Source organism: Saccostrea cucullata, unplaced genomic scaffold, assembly GCF_032062105.1.
Source record: "Saccostrea cucullata isolate Sc308-1 unplaced genomic scaffold, CSIRO_AGI_Scuc_v1 ctg532, whole genome shotgun sequence".
Classification (NCBI taxonomy): Eukaryota; Metazoa; Mollusca; class Bivalvia; order Ostreida; family Ostreidae; genus Saccostrea; species Saccostrea cuccullata.
The window spans coordinates 537994-557651 of NW_026936742.1; the positions used below are offsets into that span (position 1 = coordinate 537994).

Consider the following 19658-nt stretch of genomic DNA (forward strand, 5'->3'; position numbering starts at 1 on the left):
GAAAAATGTCGGAGATGATCACTTTAGAATGTCGGAAATGAAAGCTTAAAATGTTGGAAATAAAAAGTTTAAAATTTCAATAACAAAAAAACAAAAATTCGAAATGAAATTCAGACTGAAACATTTAATGAAAATCAAACAATTTAAATCAATCGCTTTTCATAGATATCTCCGATTTAAAACAATGGCCGATTCTTATCAACTCGAAATTGAAATATCAGACACAGTTTTAATTCAATTAGTTTGAATTAAACTAATAGAAACGTGGGGTTATTTAACTTCAATATCGGTGAAAATTTTAATTTGAACATAAATATCAAATATCATGTACATGTATATCTACGCTTAATTTAGTATTTTTAAATTTTAGCTCAGAAACGCCATTTTTAACTTTAAATATTCAAATAAAGACTATAATAATACATGTATGATTATAATTATCATAAATGTCGTAGTTTTGAAGTGAACGCCTGAATATTTTGTTCCGTAGCATAATTTATTAATTTAAAAAAATCAGATCTATTGATATGTATTTTAGCTAACACATGATCATTAGGTTCACCGACCATTCAAAGACAGCGCCATCTGCCGCGGGCTCTACCTGTGGGTACCTGACAGGTAAACAAATACGTCACACACCCATTGTTTTATTAGCTATACACACCGACAGATTTCACACCTTTAATCGTACTAATTTATATATACAACGCAAATTCTATGGGAAAACAAACACTTTCACAATAATTGTGGCATTATTTTTAACGAAATCATGGTCCTAAACGGCACTGCTTAAAGCAAACTAAACGAATAGATTTTTGTCTAGAGATACATGTATGCTGTACAAAAAATAAAACACAACAGGGTAAATCCTTCTTTCATCATAAAGTATAAACAAACGAGTCTTAATTTCGCATATTAAAGTCAAAATTAAAACAATGTGCACTACCCGGACCTTAAAACGCAGGGGGACCTTTTCTTATACGGGCCGGACCTTTTCTTATAAAAGGCGGACCTAATATGTTATCGTATTAGGTCCGGCCGGACCTTTAAACGAGACGGACCAAATATTATGCGACACCTCTTTGAGCAATAAGCCCGGCTAAAAACGGTATTCTAACCCGTTAGAAATTTCACAGTTCGCACATATCCCTGTCATAGCTCTGCAGTTCATTGTTGTTACTGTGTGGACCCTAAAATTTAGCTTCTATTAAAGGTTACTTTGTCCAGTAACCTCCTAGGTGCCTGCAATGTCACTCGAACTCGATCCTGTTTGATCGAAAAAATGCGCCAAGATCAAACTGGAAATTACATCCGATGTCTAAATCACGAGTCCTCAACCGACTTTCCGGATTGACAAAAATAACTCAAAATGCTCAACTGTTTTGTTATTTCGGCTTTTTTTTACCTTCAAAACAATTTTTTTTCCTTGTTAAGCAAAATTAGTAAAATAAGGATATAGACCAGGTCCATTGCAACTATTTTAAAGAGTTGATAAAAGTTGAAGGGGTAGGCATGGTAGGGGGGTCCAAATAAGAGATCTGACAAGCGAAAATTAAAATTTTAAAAAAGCAAATTCAAAGAATTGTGGTTCCCAGCTTTCGATGTCTTTCAGTGTCTTTGTGTCTGATATGTCGTTTGTATGCCATATTGTGTCAAATATGAACGCCCTATCATATGTCATTTAGAAGTTATCACTGAAGTTGATTTTTTTTCATTAGGTCAACCGTGAAGGTCAAGGGTTCAGAAATCACAGCATTCTCGGAAATTCTTGTCACAGCCCGGTAATGCACAATCTTTAAGGTCTAGGTCAAAAGATAAAAAATCATAGTGTACATGGGATGGTATTGTCAGAGTCTCTCTGAACGTAACAAAACATGTTTAACATGAAAGCCCTATCTCAGGTCAAACTTCAAGGTCGAGGTCAAAAACCATAATGTACTTACTATTTAGAAAGTTCTTATCACAGGTAATAAACAGGTTGAATATGAAAACCCCATCTCCTCTCGTTCAAAAGATATGACCACGGTTAAAGTTTTTGTGACGCAGAACGGACAGAACTACAGACTGACAGACCGACTGACGAATGAAATTTAATGTCCTCCGCTTTCACGAAAGCAAGGGACATAAAGACCATATATTAAGAAGAAAATTTTTCGAACTTGTAAATCTTATTGGGTAGGGATTTAATTTTTTTGTGGTGCATAATTTTTTTTTAGAATATGCCAATATTACAGGAACAACAAGATGTGATTGTGAAACACTGATGGCGTGTGACAGCCTTTGGCTAACGTTTTTCAAATTCTAATCAAGATCTAAGGTCAAGAGATGAGAAATGTTGTCCAAAACAGCAATTATATCAATCAATATACCTATGAGATGTGAAAGCATAATTTTAAGCAAGTTACCCTAAAAAGTTTATGACCAAGGTAATTTTTCTAATGTGGTCCGAATAAAACTAACGGCAAAATTGTTGATATCCAAGGGAAGGTCTTGTCACAAGGAATGCATTTTCTAATCATGAAAGCCCTATTTCTACTGTTCAAAAGTTATGTCCGTTATCAATTATTTAAAACTCAAATATCAAAGTCCAAAGCATTTTAATATTTATCTCTATAGAAAGGTTTTCAAGTCACAATGAATATACGTGAAGTATAAAAGCCCTTGCATCAACTGTTAAAAAGTTATACATGTAGCAATGGTTAAAGAGTTTGCTAAAGTCTTGTAAAGGTGGGTCAAACTCCAAGGTCAAGAGGTCTCGCCAAATCTTCACAACAAACAAACAAGGTCAAGAAATCTAAAATGTTGACACCAAAGTTTGAATGCTAACCTTTAAAATATTAAGAGCAAGATTAAAGTTTTTTTTTTTAATGTGTCAATCGCCAAGGTCCAGGTAATGGGTCAGGAGAAAACACTAGGAGAGGACCTTATTATAAAAAGAAATTAACAAGTGAAAACACTAGGAGAGGACCTTATTATAAAAAGAAATTAACAAGTGAAAACACTAGGAGAGGACCTTATTATAAAAAGAAATTAACAAGAGAAAACACCAGGAGAGGACCTTATTATAAAAAGAAATTAACAAGTGAAATATAAAAGCTCTAGTACCAACTGTTCAAAAGTAATGGCCGAGTTTTTTTTAATTGGGTCAAACAACAAGGTAAAGTTCAATGGTGAAAATTGCTGGCTTCCAAAGGAAGGACTTGTGACAAGGAATACACCTATGAAAGCCTTACTACGTACTGTTAAAAAGTTATGATCAAGTCTTAAGTTTTTCAAACGTGTGTCGAACACTTAGGTCAAGGTCAAGAATATTTACACTCGTTGAAAGGTCTTGTCACAATGAACAAAGTATGAAGTATTGAAGCCAAAGTGGGTCAAACTTCAAGGTCAAGAGGTCAAGTTTGTTGGTACCTAAATAAAGGCGTTGTCACAAGAAATAACCCATGAAATACGAAGGATATATAACCCTACCTACTCAAAAGTTATGGATAAGGTTAAAGTTTTTTCCGGACAAACAGGGACGAATGGACAAGGTAAAACTATATACTCCCATATTTTTAGGTCACCTGTTTTTGTCCGTCGTCGTCCGTCGTGTGTTAACATTTGAACATTTTCAGCTTCTTCTCTGAAACCACTCAACCAGTTCCAACCAAATTTAGTATACAGCAGTTATGGGTAAAGGGGAACAAAAATTGTGAATTTTATGGTCCCCGCCCCCCTGGGGCCTAAGGGGTGGGGCCAAAACCACCAAAATAATTGCAATCTTTAAAAATCTTCTTCTTTACACCTGGACATCAAGCAGGCAAACTGTTGGCATGAATGTAATGAGCATTGAGTCCTCTACCAAAATTGTGAAATTCATGGCCCCAGGGTCAGGGGTTTTTGTGCCAGGGCGGGGCTATATAGATTATATAGTGAAAATGCATTATTTCTTTGAAAATCTTCTTCCCTGCTCTTTGGTATTAAGTAAACTAACTAAGTACATAGTTATGTTGAGCAAGAGTGCCACTACCAAAATTGTGAATTTTATGGCCCCAGGATCAGGGGTTCTGGTGTTAGGGTGGGGCTCTATTGATCATATTATGAAAATGCATTTATTCTTTGAAAATCTTCTCTGCTTCTGGGTATTAAATGAACTAACTAAACACATAGTTATGTTGAGCAAGAGTGCCACTTCCAAAATTGTGAATTTTATGGCCCCAGGGTCAGGGGTTCTGGTGTTAGGGCGGGGCTCTATTGATCAGATAGTGAAAATGCATTAATTCTTTGAAAATCTTTTACTCTGCTTCTGGGTATTAAATAAACTATTTAAGTTCATAGTTATTTTAAGAAAGGGTGCCTCTTCCAAAATTGTGAATTGTATGGCCCAAGGATCAGGGGTTCTGGTATTAGGGCGGGGCTCTATTGATTATATAGTGAAAATGCAATTATTCTTTGAAAATCTTTTCCTTTGCTCCTGGGTTTTTTATATGCCAATGATACAAGTATATATATTTATGATGAAGAAAGGTGCATCTAGCAAAATGGTTATTTTTTATGCCCCCTGGGTCGGGGGGGGGGGGGGGTCATAGTGTGAAAATAAATTAATGCTTTGAAATCTGCTCTTTAGTATTAATCAACCATTTTATGATAAAATTTGCAAAATTTTGAAATATGTGGCCCCAGGGTCAGTGGTTCCTTTGGGATGAGGTGCACAACTGGTTATAAAGTGGAAGTGCATTTTATCTTTGTTACTCTGATCTACATCTGGGTATTAGGTAAATAGAGTAAGCATGCTAAGTTTATAATTATGATGAGCAATGGTGCCTCTTTCAAAATTGTGAATTTCATGGCCTCTGGTTTAAAACACAAACCAATTTTAATTGTTTGAAAGTTGTTGCACGATACTCAGGTGACCTATAAGGCCCGTGAGCCTCTTGTTTTTTTATATTATTTGGGCATTAAAAATTGAGAAGACAAACACAAGTTAATCACGCAGGCGCATATTTAAGAACCCTCTCCTCCAGCTTTAAATCCTTCTCCCACCCCCTATATCCCCTGTTTTCTAAGCTGAGATACTTCCTAAATCAGTGAAATATAAATAAACTATTTAGTTGATAATTCACATGTATTTTAACTATTTTAAGGGGAAATTCTCATGGGTACAGTTAATTAGCATGATCGGTATTACTCATGATTAGTATATAGCCATACTAAAACATTCATTGCCTGTTTTCGATCGCAGTCATTTGATTCAATTAATTAACAAAACACATGGCAACGCTTTTCGTCTAGCCAAGGCGCCGACAATTTTCACTCTTGCGTATAACTTTTATAGGCTTGCGAGTTCTTCTGTCATAGTTCCAAAGAGTGGTACTTGGTTTATTGACTATCATTGAAATAATTATATTTTTTTCTCCACAGAAACTATGAGGAAATTAAAAATAATAACTCTCTCTCTCTCTCTCATATATTTAAACCAGACCTTTAATGGATTTGCTGTCCTACTACTGTATATTCTGCCTCAGCAATTTTAAAAACGAAAGATTTCGTTGAAATAATACAATTAAAACAATTAACTCACATTTATGCAGCACTGCAAACCTGTATATTTACCATCAGCTCCTCTCCGTCCGCCTACGATAAAATGTTTGATCCTCTCCTCTCGTTACAAATTAACGTGTAATACCTGTAGAATTCATACTTACATTGAAGGATACTCTGTAGCGAGCTGTCGCTCTCATAATCCTCCATTGAAATTTCCTGTCCCATATTGACTTTTATCTATTTATATCCGCAATTTTAAAAGCAATTTTGTGACAGAAATTAAGAGTGTCATGTTCTTTTTCCGTAATTCAAAATCACTGCACAAACGAGTTGTAATGTTTCCTCATTATCCAATTCATGGTAAGTATTCTGGTACATTTGTAACACGAGAACAAACTTATAATTTGGAATTAATTTTGTGAATCGAAATAACATGTTTTTACCGGCGTGTGTAGCATCCAACATATTTAATTTATGTTAAACCTTCTTTCGAAAAGTCTGCGTAATTAATTTCACATGTCAAAGTGCCTCCTCTAATATATATTTTCTGTAATTTCAAACACAACTTTTCTGAGCAGAGACCTCCATTTTATTGGCAGGCATTTTAGCTTCTGTTACCATTCTGGACGGCTGTCCGCGATTAAGCACCATGTTTCTTCACGTGTTTTAATTGTGTACATTTCATCTTTTTTCAAGTTATGAATGAAAGTGAGGCAATAATTTGATTATGAACGACCGACTGAGAAAGATGCTATGCTTCAACACCAGCCACAGAGAGAGATTCCATGCACCCCCTAGAACGCACGTGCGACCGTCAGCTGTTAGCAAGCGCTCGCCTTCTGAGAGTTTGCCACTTAAGAAACAAACAAAAGCTAGCTACCACCACTTAAACCATTCATAAACAATTTCAGTCATTTGTAAGCCTGCAAAATTCCTTGTCTTAAGATCTGTGTACATCTGAGTGTATAATTCTCTTTGCAATTTTCACAAGTTCTTGCTGAATTTAAAATAGAGAATATGGAACATCGATTGGAGTCAATACATGTACATGCATAGATCTATATAACGTAATTACTAGTACTGTAAACTTTCTCTTTACTTTCAATTAAAGTTATACTGGACCCCCGAAATACCAAATATGTTTCAAATCACCATAATTTATAAACATACCTAAATCGACCTTTTACTTAAACCCATCAATATTACCACGTTTACAATACCTGTACATGTATTATGTTGTAGTATGCCTTACTTGTATTGCAATTTGTAACCTTCAATATATTTCTCCGTTTTTGATTGTAAAGTGATCATAACACCCTTGTAAAATTTATATTTTAATGCGATCACTAATTCTATAGTGCGTCCATAGAACACCATCGAACACGCTATACAACTCGAGTTCGAATTTACTCTCTTTTTATATAATTAACAGGCCTGTGGGAATGTTTGAAGCAGTCCCTTTTTATGCCCCAGGATCGATAGATCCCGGGGGTATATTGTTTTTGTCCTGTCTGTCTGTCTGTTTAGCTGGTTCTGTGTCTGTCTGTCGTCAACTCTAACCAAGCCCATAACTTGTTTTGAGTTAGTGGGGATATGGTCTTCCATATTTCACAGGTGTATTCCTTGTGAAAAGATATTTCTTTGGGTACCACCAAATATGACCTTTTGACCTTGGAGTTTGACCTACATATACAAAAAATACCAACCTTTAACCTAGGCCATAAGTTTCAACAGTTTGTGCAAGGACTTTAATTCAGACTTTACATGTGTATTTATTATAACAAGACCTTTCAATGGGTATAAATATTTTTTACTCTTTGACCCTGATCTTATAGTTTGACCCACTTAAAAAAATTATCCTTAGTCATACCTTTCGAACAGTTAGTACAAGGGCTTTTATATTTCACAGGTTCCTTTGGATACCAACAATTTTGACTTTTTGACCTTGACCTTGAAGTTTGATTTGCATTTGAGAAACTTCAACCATCGCAAAAGCTGTCACACTGGGGCATCAGTGTTTCACAAACACATCTTTTTTTTGAAAATTGTTCTTTGATTTACATGTAGTTTATTTACATAAATTTTCAGCTGGAAGCTGCTTCAACCTTTATGTTCCTGTACTACATTTTCAGAATGTAAAGAAATGTACGAAGTAAGGTCGATCCCTTCCTCAGGAAATACATGTAGGCTTTTTTTTTTAGTTTTCAGTTTTCATGGGCAGTTCGTTTTAATTTACTTTTCTTGTCAATTCGTTCTTTTTTATGCCCCGGGATTGAAAGAACCCCGAGGTACCGGTATATTGTTTTTGTCCTGTCTGTCTGTTTGTCTCTCTGTCTGTTGTCAACTTTACCCTAGCCGATAACAATTGAGTGGATGGGGCTATGACTTTCATATTTCACAGGTGTATTCCTTGTGACAAGATCTTTCTTTGGGTACCACCAAATTTGACCTCTTGGCCTTGATCTTGGAGTTTGACCTACTTTTACCAACAACAACAAAATACCGCGCTTTATCATTGGCTATAACTTTTGAACAGTGTGAGGTAGATTTTTCATACTTCACATGTGTATCATTGTGACAAGACCTTTCAGCTGGTATAAATATTTTTGACATTGACCTAAAAGTTTGACCCACTTTTTAAAAACTTTGACCATGGTAATAACTTTTGAACAGTTAGAACTAGGGCTATTTCCTATTTCATAGGTGTATTCCTTGAAACAAGACATTCCTTTGGAGTTTGACATGAATTTGAGAGAATTCAACCCTCACCATAAGCTGCCATTCGGGGGTATCAGTGTTCACAAACACATCTTGTTCTCTCAAGACATGTAAATGAGTCTAACAAGTCAGCTGACGACGTCAAAACGTAGCTCGCAGTGTATAAGGTACGAAATTGAGATAAGTAAGAATAAAAAAAATAACAAGCAAATTCAAAGAATTGTGGTCCCCCGCTTTCGGTGTCTTTGGGGATGAAATGTCATTTTTTATGACATATTGTGTCAAATATGAACGCCCTATCAAATATCATTTAGAAATTATCACAGAAATTAATTTCTTAACATAAAGTCAATCGTGAAGGTCATGTTAAGGGATCAGAAATCATGGCATGCTCGGTAATATCTTGTCACAGGTAAATCACATGTCAAATATGAAAGCCCTTTTTCTTCTCAGTCAAAAGTTATAAGGAACAAGATGTGTTTGTGAAACACTGATGCCCCCGTATGACAACATAGCGAAGAATAAACTTTTCAAATATGCAAATTAAATATATTGAAACCCAAAGTACATGTACATGTAGGGTAGTAACCCAAAATACGATTGTGAAATATGAAAGCCTTAGCACCACCTGTTCAAAAGTTATGACCAAGGATAAGTTTTTGAAAGGTAGGTCAAACTCCAAGGTCAAAGGGTCAAAGTTGTTGGCTTCTTAAGAAAGGTCTTGTCACAAGTATTACAGATATGAAGTATGAAAGCCCTAGCCCTTACTGTTCAAAAGTTATGGCCAAGGTTAAAGTTTTTGAAAAGTAGGTCAAACTCCAAGGTCAAAGGGTCAAAGTTCTTGATATCCAATGAAAGGTCTTGTCAAAAGGATTAAATATTTGAAGTATGGAAGCCCTAACCTCCATTGTAAATAATCCTTTGAGAATTTCAAGAAAAAATTAAATATCACAAAGGCGGCAACAAACGACAAACTGTTTAACAGACTTTTTATTCATTGAAGGAGGATAAGATAAGATGGTTTGTTGTTGAGAGGATAATGGAAAGAAATAATTATCACCCGTATGTTTACCAAACTCCCTAAAAATCATGCTTTTTTTATTTTCAATTAAATCAAAATACTTCAAACTATTTGTAATTAGTCTCTTGCTTTTCCTTGGTTTTCCGCACTTTTTTTCCAAACGCAACTGATTTAAAATATCTGAGTCTATCCCGATAAGTTAATATCAAGTTTCGTTCCGCTTCAAGGATTTTGTTAGGAATAACGAGCTTTTTCTTAAGCTTAAGTCAAAATCTTTAAGTTTTAGAAGTCTAGTGTAGACTAAACCTCGAATATTCTTTTTATTTTGCTTAATGAAAGTATTGAATTCAATAACTAATGAACAATTTACAGGCGACTGAAAATTTGACTTAAGGTATAAGTCTGTTTCATGATCTTAAGACAGGATTATACTTGCCGCTGGGAGACTGGCATTGCTAGGTCATACTCCTAGAATGCTTTTTGGAGGGAAAAACAACAAAACGTCAAAGTCGGATTGTACGTTTTATTTTGAATTTTCGACAACAGTTCCATGTTACAACAAAACATTTTTAATCTACTCTTAAACGAAGATTATCACAAAAAATACCATAGCAAGAGCGTAATAAATAAACAGACATAGATAATAGTCATAAGAAATAAACATTAACAAGAATAGATATGGGTTACCCCATATCCAAAGATATTCGACTGTTAGATTTAATATGTTTAACACAGTGTTTATAATGACGTTAATAAAAAAAACTGCACTGTCTAATTATGGAACTGTTGTAAATATCGTGATTCCATAGCATTACGGTCACCCAGTCTCCTAACAAACAGTACACATAGGCCTACATGTACCTGTAGCCTTGGTCTACACACGTGCAATGGAGCTGTCACACGCATCCAGCGAGCTCGGAGAAACACGTTTTGTTTTGCCGAGAAGTTACGGTGTCAGACAAAACTTTTCTTTTCTTAATTAGATCATATAAATACGAATTCTGATTAATAAAAATTATACAATCCCTGTTGAACTTTATATAGTTTGTTCTAACATTTGCATCTGCAACAACTTGTGTTTAAAATGGCCGGGTTGGGAAAATCAGGACCGGGTCGGAAAATTCTAAACTGAAAACATGGAAAACCTTTTTTGTTTTGAAAATAACTGAAATATACTAATATATTTGTCGCAGAAATTACTTACATTATTCAAGTTCTATATATAATGGTATGCTGAACTTCAACACGAACCCGAATCTCCAACCCATGCAGTTCTCGTTTTGCCACACATACCCTACAGTTTACAAAGTGTACACACGAGCAGGCCAGGGATTGAAAATTCCGTCATTTAATAATACACACACACAGAATGATTAATTTTTTCTTTAAGAACAAATTGTATGATAATTAACGGACTATAAACATGTACTTAATACAATTGTTGATATAGTATTATCAATTCATTGGTGAAAAGATATGAATCGAAGAATGACCTAATTATTCTCTGTTATCAAACACGTAAAAAAAAAGGCTGAGGAGGGAGCGAGCGTAGGAATATTGATATTTTTTATTTGCATTTCGGGGGGAAAGTGACTTTCTAATGATATTTTGACGTTATTTTTGATTTCTTTAACGTATGACATACACAACTTTACTCTTATCGTGAACAATAATGTTGTATCTACTTATCATGATGGAATTATTTTGGTCGGACCAATATGTGTGAGCTGCCGCTGAATACAGTTATATATCTTGCAAAGATAGTATGCATTGATCGAATATATAGAAAAGATATTGCATGTAGTTGATGGAACATTGAACATTTTCACCCCCCCCCCCCAAAAAAAAATAATTGTCAACCTCGGCTGCTACTCGCTTGAAATGGTTTTATTTGCATGAAAATTTTCTATGTAAACCTCAAACTTACATGCTGTATTTATCATATTGTACTGATAATTTTAAGCAAATAAATATACAACTGAACCTAATCAGAAATATTAAAATCGTGAAAAAGCCTGGAAAACGTCAGATATATCGGTCTAAACTGAACCGTGTGCGCATAAATTCTGCGCAGCAGTCTATTGACCTGTCATCAAGAAATATACAGTTGTTGACTGGGGTAGAGGGAAACAGTCAATCTGTAGGACCGGAGTATCAAATAAAGTTTATGTATTTTCATCTACAAATTTGTAGATAATTGTGAACGAATACTACTGTTAGCGAATTCTCTTCTTCCCTTTGAGATTAGTCTTGAAGTTTGGAGCGAAAAAAAGAAATAGATTAAAGGGTTTACGCTGTTGTTAAAAAGGAGAAAGAAATCAAACAATTGTTGAAATGCAATAGAGGACAGGCCTCCCGTGTTTGTGTAATATAAAGCATCAAGTATTGTATAAATAAAGGGATATGAAATGGACAAAAAATAAAATATCAATATCACGAACAAAATAGCAGACATTGAACGGACAAGGCGAAGTCTATGTTCTCTTTCTGCTAGAGGCAGCCTATGCATACAATAGATTTTTCTAACATGAAAGTAAAGTATCATGAAGAACGGAAGACCCCCAATATATAGCGCAAAAACTAATTCGCACCAGTTTTTCATACTTTCAGATAAGATATTGTTGATACTTAATATCGCTTGAAGACTGTATATCCCGGTTATAGCAAAAGAAAATATCCATATAGTTTGAGAAAGCTTTATGATTTTTCTGCACCCCACTTTAAGACTCTTAAGCGGCCATGCAATGAAAATGTACCGAACGTAGGATATCAGTACCATATGGAAATTTGCAGAATGTAAAAATAGAAAAATGAAAACATAAACCATAGATTGTCGTGAAGGGTTATCAAAATAGGAGCTTACTGGTTCTGGTAAGATCATGATATAACGGGACATTAAAGCAAACAGATCAGAGAGGGATAGACAGGCGATTGCGGTATAAGTTGGTGTGTGAAGCCTTTGCAAATAGATGATAACCAATAAAGTAATGATGTTTCCAACAAATCCAATGCCAAAAGTTACTGTTCCTAGGATAAAAATGTACTTTCTCCAATGATAATCAGTCGATAATGATGTGTCCATGCATTGAAAGTCAAATCCAAGAGAGGCATTACTTACAGGGCCGGTGTCCAGTGTATGGTTCCACGAGTTCTGGCTTTTGGACGTTATATTCGTATTGCAAACCATACTTGTGTTCAGACAGCTTGATATTTTTCAGTCGGAAATAACTCTTCAAGCTTAAAATAGAAAAATACATAAATCCAGACATAAAACAAATAATTAAAAACATCAGACATATTTTTTGAAAGGTTAATTCTTAACTGAAACATTTGTCAATTTTTAAAATGGAGTTTACATATAGAACTATATATAACAGTAAAAATTATTTAAACACTTAGTTCACATTTATATGTATGTGTAATGAAAAAACCACTTCTTGAAAGGGCGATAGATTAGGTCCAGAAAATTATAGACCAGTTAGTATACTTAGCATTGTCTCTAAAATCCTTGAAAAAGCTGTATACACACAGCAAGAACATTATTTGACTGTAAACAATATTTTATATGAATTACAATCTGGCTGTAGGTGTTCAATTTCCACAGATAGCTGTCTTATACATTTAACAGACTACATTGAAGGTAAAACAGCAAAAGGTCTTTTTACAGGAATGGTTTTACTTGATCTACAAAAAGCATTTGATACAGTTGATCATGATATTTTGTGTGAGAAACTTAGTTCTATTGGTATTAAATCAATCGAATGGTTCAGATCATATTTGTGCAACAGGAAACAACTTGTAAATGTTAACAATACAAATTCTACATTATGTGATGTATCATGCGGAGTACCTCAAGGTAGTTTGCTTGGGCCTCTTTTATTTTTAATGTATGTCAATGACTTACAGACTTGTATAGATCATGAATGTTAAGTACTTTTATATGCTGATGTTACTGCTATACCTTTTTCCCACAAAGATCCAGATGTTATTTCTAAAAAAAAAACTCTCTTGTATGTTAGAATGCTGTCAAGATTTGTTAGTTGATAATAAATTGTCTCTCCATTTGGGTAAAACTGAGAGCATATTATTTGGTCCTCGACGAAAACTTGGCACATTTAATCTAGAATCTTTTTCACTATTTTGCAATGTAATCAGAATTGAAACAAAAACATGTGTGAAGTATTTGGGTGAATTTTTAGACAACGTACTCTCTGGTGAAAAAAAGTGTTGAAAATATAATCAACAAGACAAATCAGCGACTGAAATTTCTTTTTAGATATAAAGACTGTTTATCTTTTTTGTCAAGTAAATATTTATGTACAGCTTTAATCCAGTGTCATTTTGACTATGCTTGCTCTTGTTGGTATGAAGGTTTGACAAAAGATATGAAAAATAGACTACATAATGCTCAAAACAATGTAATCAGGTTTATACTCAATTGCCATCAAAGGAAGAGACTTTGGGATATGGAGACCGGTCCTTCGAATGAGACCGTATAAATCGAGGTCCCGTGTCGCAGAAGGTGCTGACACAAGAAAAATCTCTCCTTGCTCAATGGCCCTGAGTGCCGAGTATAGGACAAAATTTGCAGCCCTCCACCGGCAAGTGGTGGCATCTCCATATGAGTAAAAAATTCTCGAGAGGGACGTTAAACAATATACATGTACAATCAATCAATTAATAAACAGATATTACCGAATAAAAAAAGCATAATCAACTAGAGATACTGTGAGCAATGAGCTCACTAAATTATACCCGCCTCCCATATGAATATAATGCATTGACAGTGTACATGGTTTGCTACTGGAAACCCAAAGTCTCGATATTGTTTTACGGTAACGTGTTACTCGTGGTGTTTCGTGTTATTCAGAAGCCACCACTCCTTACATCATGGGTAATATTATAATGGTAGTATCAATGTTTTGCTATTGGAAACCCAAATTATGTGTCGGATCAAAAAAGTAAATCAAAATCAAAAAGTAAAATAGGACGTACACAATTAATGGCATTATGTAATAAAGATTCTCTGAAAGTCTCATCAAATTTCATTCAGCGGTATAAGAGGAGTTGCGGATAAGAGATGGGTACCCCAAAGCGTAACAGACGGACGGGCGTACCCAAGAGCGTAACAGACGGACGAACACCCCGATTACTCTATACTAGTGCCCTCCCGCTTTTCAATAATAAACTAACTGCACCCAGCAAATCGATACATATACAACAATGTACAACAAAAGGAAACTCACATCAATTCAAGAAGGCACAACCTTTGAGGATACCAGCATTGAACGGTATACCGACTTTGGGGATGCCTATGCTTTATATAGCATGTTTTACCATTCCTAAGAACTGTCGGGGATGGACATGAAAACCATTAGGTGATTTTCCGCCACCTACATAATCTTCAAAGGGCAGTATGATCATTTAAAATCAACTGACCATAATGATGACATAACGCATCTCATTTACTGTAATAGAAACCGCGATTGTCCCTGATCTATTACATATACATGTACATGTAGTTTGTACTGTCACGTTTTAGTGCACAAATAGAAAAAGTTTTACAGTAACTTCATACACAAAACTTTATAGTACATGCAATACAAACTAAAATAGCATTGATGTTGATTGTTGAAGCATCCTCAGTTAATGTACAGATCATTAAAATGCATATTTAGGCCTACCCCATCAGTAAACTTTAAACAAGAATATATCTAACTTTTAAACGTAAGCAAATACATGCTCCGATTGCGTATAGGTAGAAATTTATAGAAACTAACGCTGTTGCGATTTTAAACAATAATGCCATGAAATGTAAACGGCATACAAGTCTTCTTAACAAAAACCAGAAGTCTCTGATGAGACTGTAGCTCTACTGGTCTGTACATATAACAAAACAAAAGTAGCGCTTTGATTTGAAACTTTGCAACAAGTAGCAATAAATAGAATTATTTATCTAAGTGTACTCTTCTCATGTGCCAATTTATATTTAAACTAGAGGTACTGTGAGCAATGAGATCACTGAATGATACCTCCCGCCTCCCATATGAATATAATGGCAGTGTCCATGTTTTGCTATGGAAACCCCAAATTCTGTGTCCGATCAAAAAGTAAAATAGGAGCTAGGTGTACAATGGCAATATCAATAAAGATACTGTGAAAGTTTCATCAAATTTCATTCACTGGTATGAGAGGAGTTGCGGATAAGAGATGGGTACCCCAAAGCGTAACAGACGGACGTACAGACAGCTACGCAGCATTAAGGCTGAAAAAAGGAGGCGGGGCCTAATTTATATGGGAAAAGTTTACTGTGACGTCACACAAAAAAATGACTTTCATGTATTCCTCATAATATCAGAAAATGAAATAATTTGCAACTTTAAATTGTATTAGCATAATAAACAACAATAAAACTTACCAATGCATTTTAAAAAGTTGTTAGTCAAATACCATACAGCACATGTAACACGTCATTTTAACATAACTAAGTCATAGTAAGCCTTAACGACGTTCGATCCTGATATTTTAAGTCTTCAACTTTTTTTGCCAAGTATATTTTTAGTTTCTACATACATAGCTTAATTAAAATTCAAATCAAAAAATGGGGGTCAATACGCTTCTTTTGGCGCTTCAGTACATTTAATATGACCTTTTTGCACTGAAATCTGTGTCTTAATTAAAAGTTATATTTTTGACGTTTTCCCTCCAATATTTTTATCCATTTAAAGCATGAAACAAAATGAACTCTAAGTTTGTTTTTAAAAAAATACACTTAAAAATTGTGACTAAGAAAAAGTTTTAAATTGCTTCGCATAATCAATTATTTGACCTTTCTGCACTAATAAAAAAATATTTTCTGGTATTGAAAATTTAATAAGCAAGAGAATTATTTTAAAGGTTTAAACTTTTTCTGATTTTAAGCAAATAGGCCACATTTATCTCTAATATTTAGAAAAGAACTTCAAAAGCGGGGGTATATGATGTAAATTTTCAGATATTGCTAAAAAAAGTGTCAATTTTACGCCAAAATTGGCTCAATTTTTTCCCGGATTTTCAGAATATATTTACTATATTTGTCACACTTTGTTTATAGAATTCATAAAAATAATTTAATAGATATTTCAGAACCACCATAACACATTTAACTGCAAAAAACAGCTTTTTGTGCAACCAGGATGGAAAAATAGGAATCCAAAATTAACAGTATAGTCTGTTATATTTCAAAATGGAAAAACTGATCATTTTCGTCTAAAAAACCTTCCGCCACAAAATATAGTACCTATCTTAATTCTACTTGAATGGAATTTAATCTCTGTTTTTTTCATTGAATATAGTTAAATTTGCACTGTAAAATTCAGATTTGATGTTAGAACTTAAAAATGATGCAGAATTTTATAAATAAAGGACCTGACCAAATTACGCTCAAAATCTCAGGATCGAACGTCCTTAACAGCGCTGCGTAGACGGACGGACATAACGATTACAATATACCCTCCCGCTTTTCAAGCGGGGATATAATCAGACCAGAATTGTCGAAGGAGTAGCGTTTTTAAGGAATTTCTTAAGAAAATTCGATTTTTAGTAACCATAGCAACATCGTTCATCGAAATCAAAAACTAATGCACTAAACTACTAGTATGTATCTTAGTGTAATCTACTTGTGTGAAAAAATAGCTTGAAATCAGACCAAAACTGTAGGAGGTGTAGCATTTTAAAGGAATTTTTAGGAAAATTCTATTTTAGTAACCATGGCAACATCGCTCATCGAAATCAAAAACCGATGCACTAAACTATGGAAAGCCAACCTAAACGGGTTCAAAATTCCAACTCTGTAATTCTTAAAATGTACACATGTAAATCTGAATTTGTAAATTGCAAATCATAATTTCATGATTTGTCAATTGTTCTATCACATTTTGTTATTTGTGAATTATCCAGCATAACATGTTAATGCAAGTTATGTCAATGATCAAATGTAGATGACCAACGATGTAATTCGTAGACTTGCGATTTGTCAATTTGTGAAATGTAAATTGTGCTTTCGTGATATGTAAATTATGCAAGGTTGCATTATGCTAACGCCTATTAAGACGAAAGGGGACACTATTATGGTTTAATTTCCCCAATTCGTTCTACCATTAAAAAAAATGGTTTAATTTGTCTATTAAATTGAATTGTACTTATTGATTGTTTTACTGTAAATCCTCTCCAACACCCGTATACATATGTACATGGAAATTTTCGCCCGTTTTATTTTTCACCACTTTCGCCTTAACCTTATTTTGGCGTATTTAAAACGGGGCAAATTCAAAGAATACAGTAAAACAATCAATTGATAACCTTGACCCTCCTGAAATGACTTCTCGTTGTGTAAGTTATGGACCTCTCGTAGATTAGAGTGTAGAAGTGTCATATAAATATTTTAAACAGTTTTTATCAACGAGAAATGTCCATTACCCAGCCCCCCCCCCCCCCAAGAAAAATAGGTATTTTGCGTTTGGATGACTTTTTAAGTGGACAGGGGTGGGTGGGTGGGTGTCTTCCTCTTTACACCCTTCATTGAGTTTTTATATATTAATCAGATGATTCTATGGAGCGTAACACATCCCAGAAGTTTTAAAGCATTTTTGTTGGTTTTCATGGGCACATATATAGTTTATTCCATGCATCCCTATTCAGACAAAATGTTAAGATAAAAGGCTTCCATGCTTTGGGCACAACGATCATACAATAAAAACAGAACATGGGGAAAAATCTAGTCTTCATGTATGTAGCATCGTTTTTGAAAAGGTCACCCGGAAAAAAAAGACACTTTTATCTGAAAAAAATCTGAAAAAGTGGGGATGGGGGCTAGTGGCATGGTTCTTACTTTTTCACAATACAATTTTTCGATTCATTATTATGGGTTTTTGTACTAAATTACAGTAAAACATTATGTTCGGGAAAAACGGGAAGGGGGAGCCTCCCTCGGATACTACGTGAATGGTCTTTACTTGACAAAACTGAAAAAGCTTTCGGGTCCTATTCCGTCACCTCTCCATCCGCGGATATAGAGGTTTGGGAGTCCACCCCCCCCCCGGGAATGTGCAGCAGAGATGTTAAATGTATATACTGAAGCAAATAAAAAAAGACACCCCCCCCCCACCATAACCACCAACACGAAATAGGTGGGTTTTTGGGGAGGGGGGCTGTCGAAGAATTTCTGGTTTGGAATATTTTGACTGGGGTGGACCCCGCGCCCTTTGGAAAAAAATCTGAGATTCGCGTCTGCCCTCTGTTTACAAGATACAATATATTTATTTACCAATCAAGGGCCCCGAAGGACATTTCATTATATATAAATGTATAATTTAGACATTTTTTTGTATACATGTATACAAAGAGAAAAACTTTGTGTGTTTAGATCCAGGAATATCCCATTCTTTTTCTGTATAAAACTTATTTGTAAACAGGCTAAGAGGCCATTTGAAGGCCTAATATGCACGCATACTACAAAACTCAGTTTTTGGTTTTTTTTTTAGCGAAATAACTTGCCCCCTTTCGTCTTAAGGTCAGACGAGACGTTCCTCAGAATTTGTTTTGTATATTTTCGTAATGTATGAAAAATATTCAAAATTTTAATAACATTCTGATTTCTAAACCAGTTTCTTAACGTTTTTAAAAAATCCAAACACTTAAATATTTGAAATTAGAAAATTAATTTTCTTCCCCAAAGGATTGTATAAGAAAAACTACCGCTGATATCTTGCAGAAATGCGTGGTAAGGTACCTCAATTTTTTGTGAGTAAACATGTTTAAGTAGCAATACTTCAATGACAAACTCTTAGAAAAAATTATCTATTATTACGGAACGTCTCATCTGTCCTTAATAGGCGTTAGCATAATGCTAGTAACAATCTTTTTAACCACCTGTTCATGCTTGAAGAATTGGTCACAGTCCCATTACTATTATGGGATGATAGAGATTTGCCTGTATCAACTAAGGTACATTTTCAATACAAATTAAGCCCGATATTTTTCGAAAATATGAAAGTGATATGAGAAATCAAAGTTCATTCTTTCTTAATCATAAGAATCCCTTGCAGTAAGAATATGCAAGTCGTTTTCTCATATGACATCCTTAATGCTGATTGCGACGTCATTAACTTGTGCATTTTCCCGTATTTTCTTAAAAAGTTGCAGAAGACATCAATTTTCAGTAGAATTTTCTTTAAGAAAACATACTCTGCCACCGTCGCCCGGAAAGATTTTGAGATATGTGATTTTTCATAGCAGTTTACATAATATATCCAAAAATTAAAGTGGGCGACGGTGGCAGACACTATTTTCTAAAGGAAAATTCGCACAGAAATGAGTCATTTTGATGCTTTTCTGCGGTAAACTTAGAAATGCA

The 19658-nt window shown here is 34.6% G+C and overlaps 2 protein-coding genes across 3 annotated transcripts in view; both read right to left on the reverse strand.

The window, feature by feature from the left end:
• Positions 1-5766, reverse strand: part of LOC134246429 (FYVE, RhoGEF and PH domain-containing protein 4-like) — a 50158-nt gene extending 44392 nt beyond the window's left edge. For both annotated transcript variants that reach the window (XM_062728790.1, XM_062728789.1), the window contains exon 1: positions 5688-5766. In XM_062728790.1, coding sequence (XP_062584774.1) covers positions 5688-5751 — 64 coding nt within the window. In that variant the 5' untranslated portion in view covers positions 5752-5766. The remainder of the gene's footprint in view (positions 1-5687) is intronic.
• Positions 5767-11394: 5628 nt separating this feature from the next.
• LOC134246417 (melanocyte-stimulating hormone receptor-like) lies at positions 11395-14571 on the reverse strand. Its single transcript, XM_062728779.1, has 2 exons — positions 14512-14571; positions 11395-12502 (listed from the first exon to the last, which is right to left on the reverse strand). The coding sequence occupies exon 2, from the start codon at positions 12450-12452 to the stop codon at positions 11445-11447; it is 1008 nt and encodes a 335-aa protein (XP_062584763.1). The 5' UTR covers positions 12453-12502; positions 14512-14571; the 3' UTR covers positions 11395-11444.
• Positions 14572-19658: the final 5087 nt, after the last annotated feature.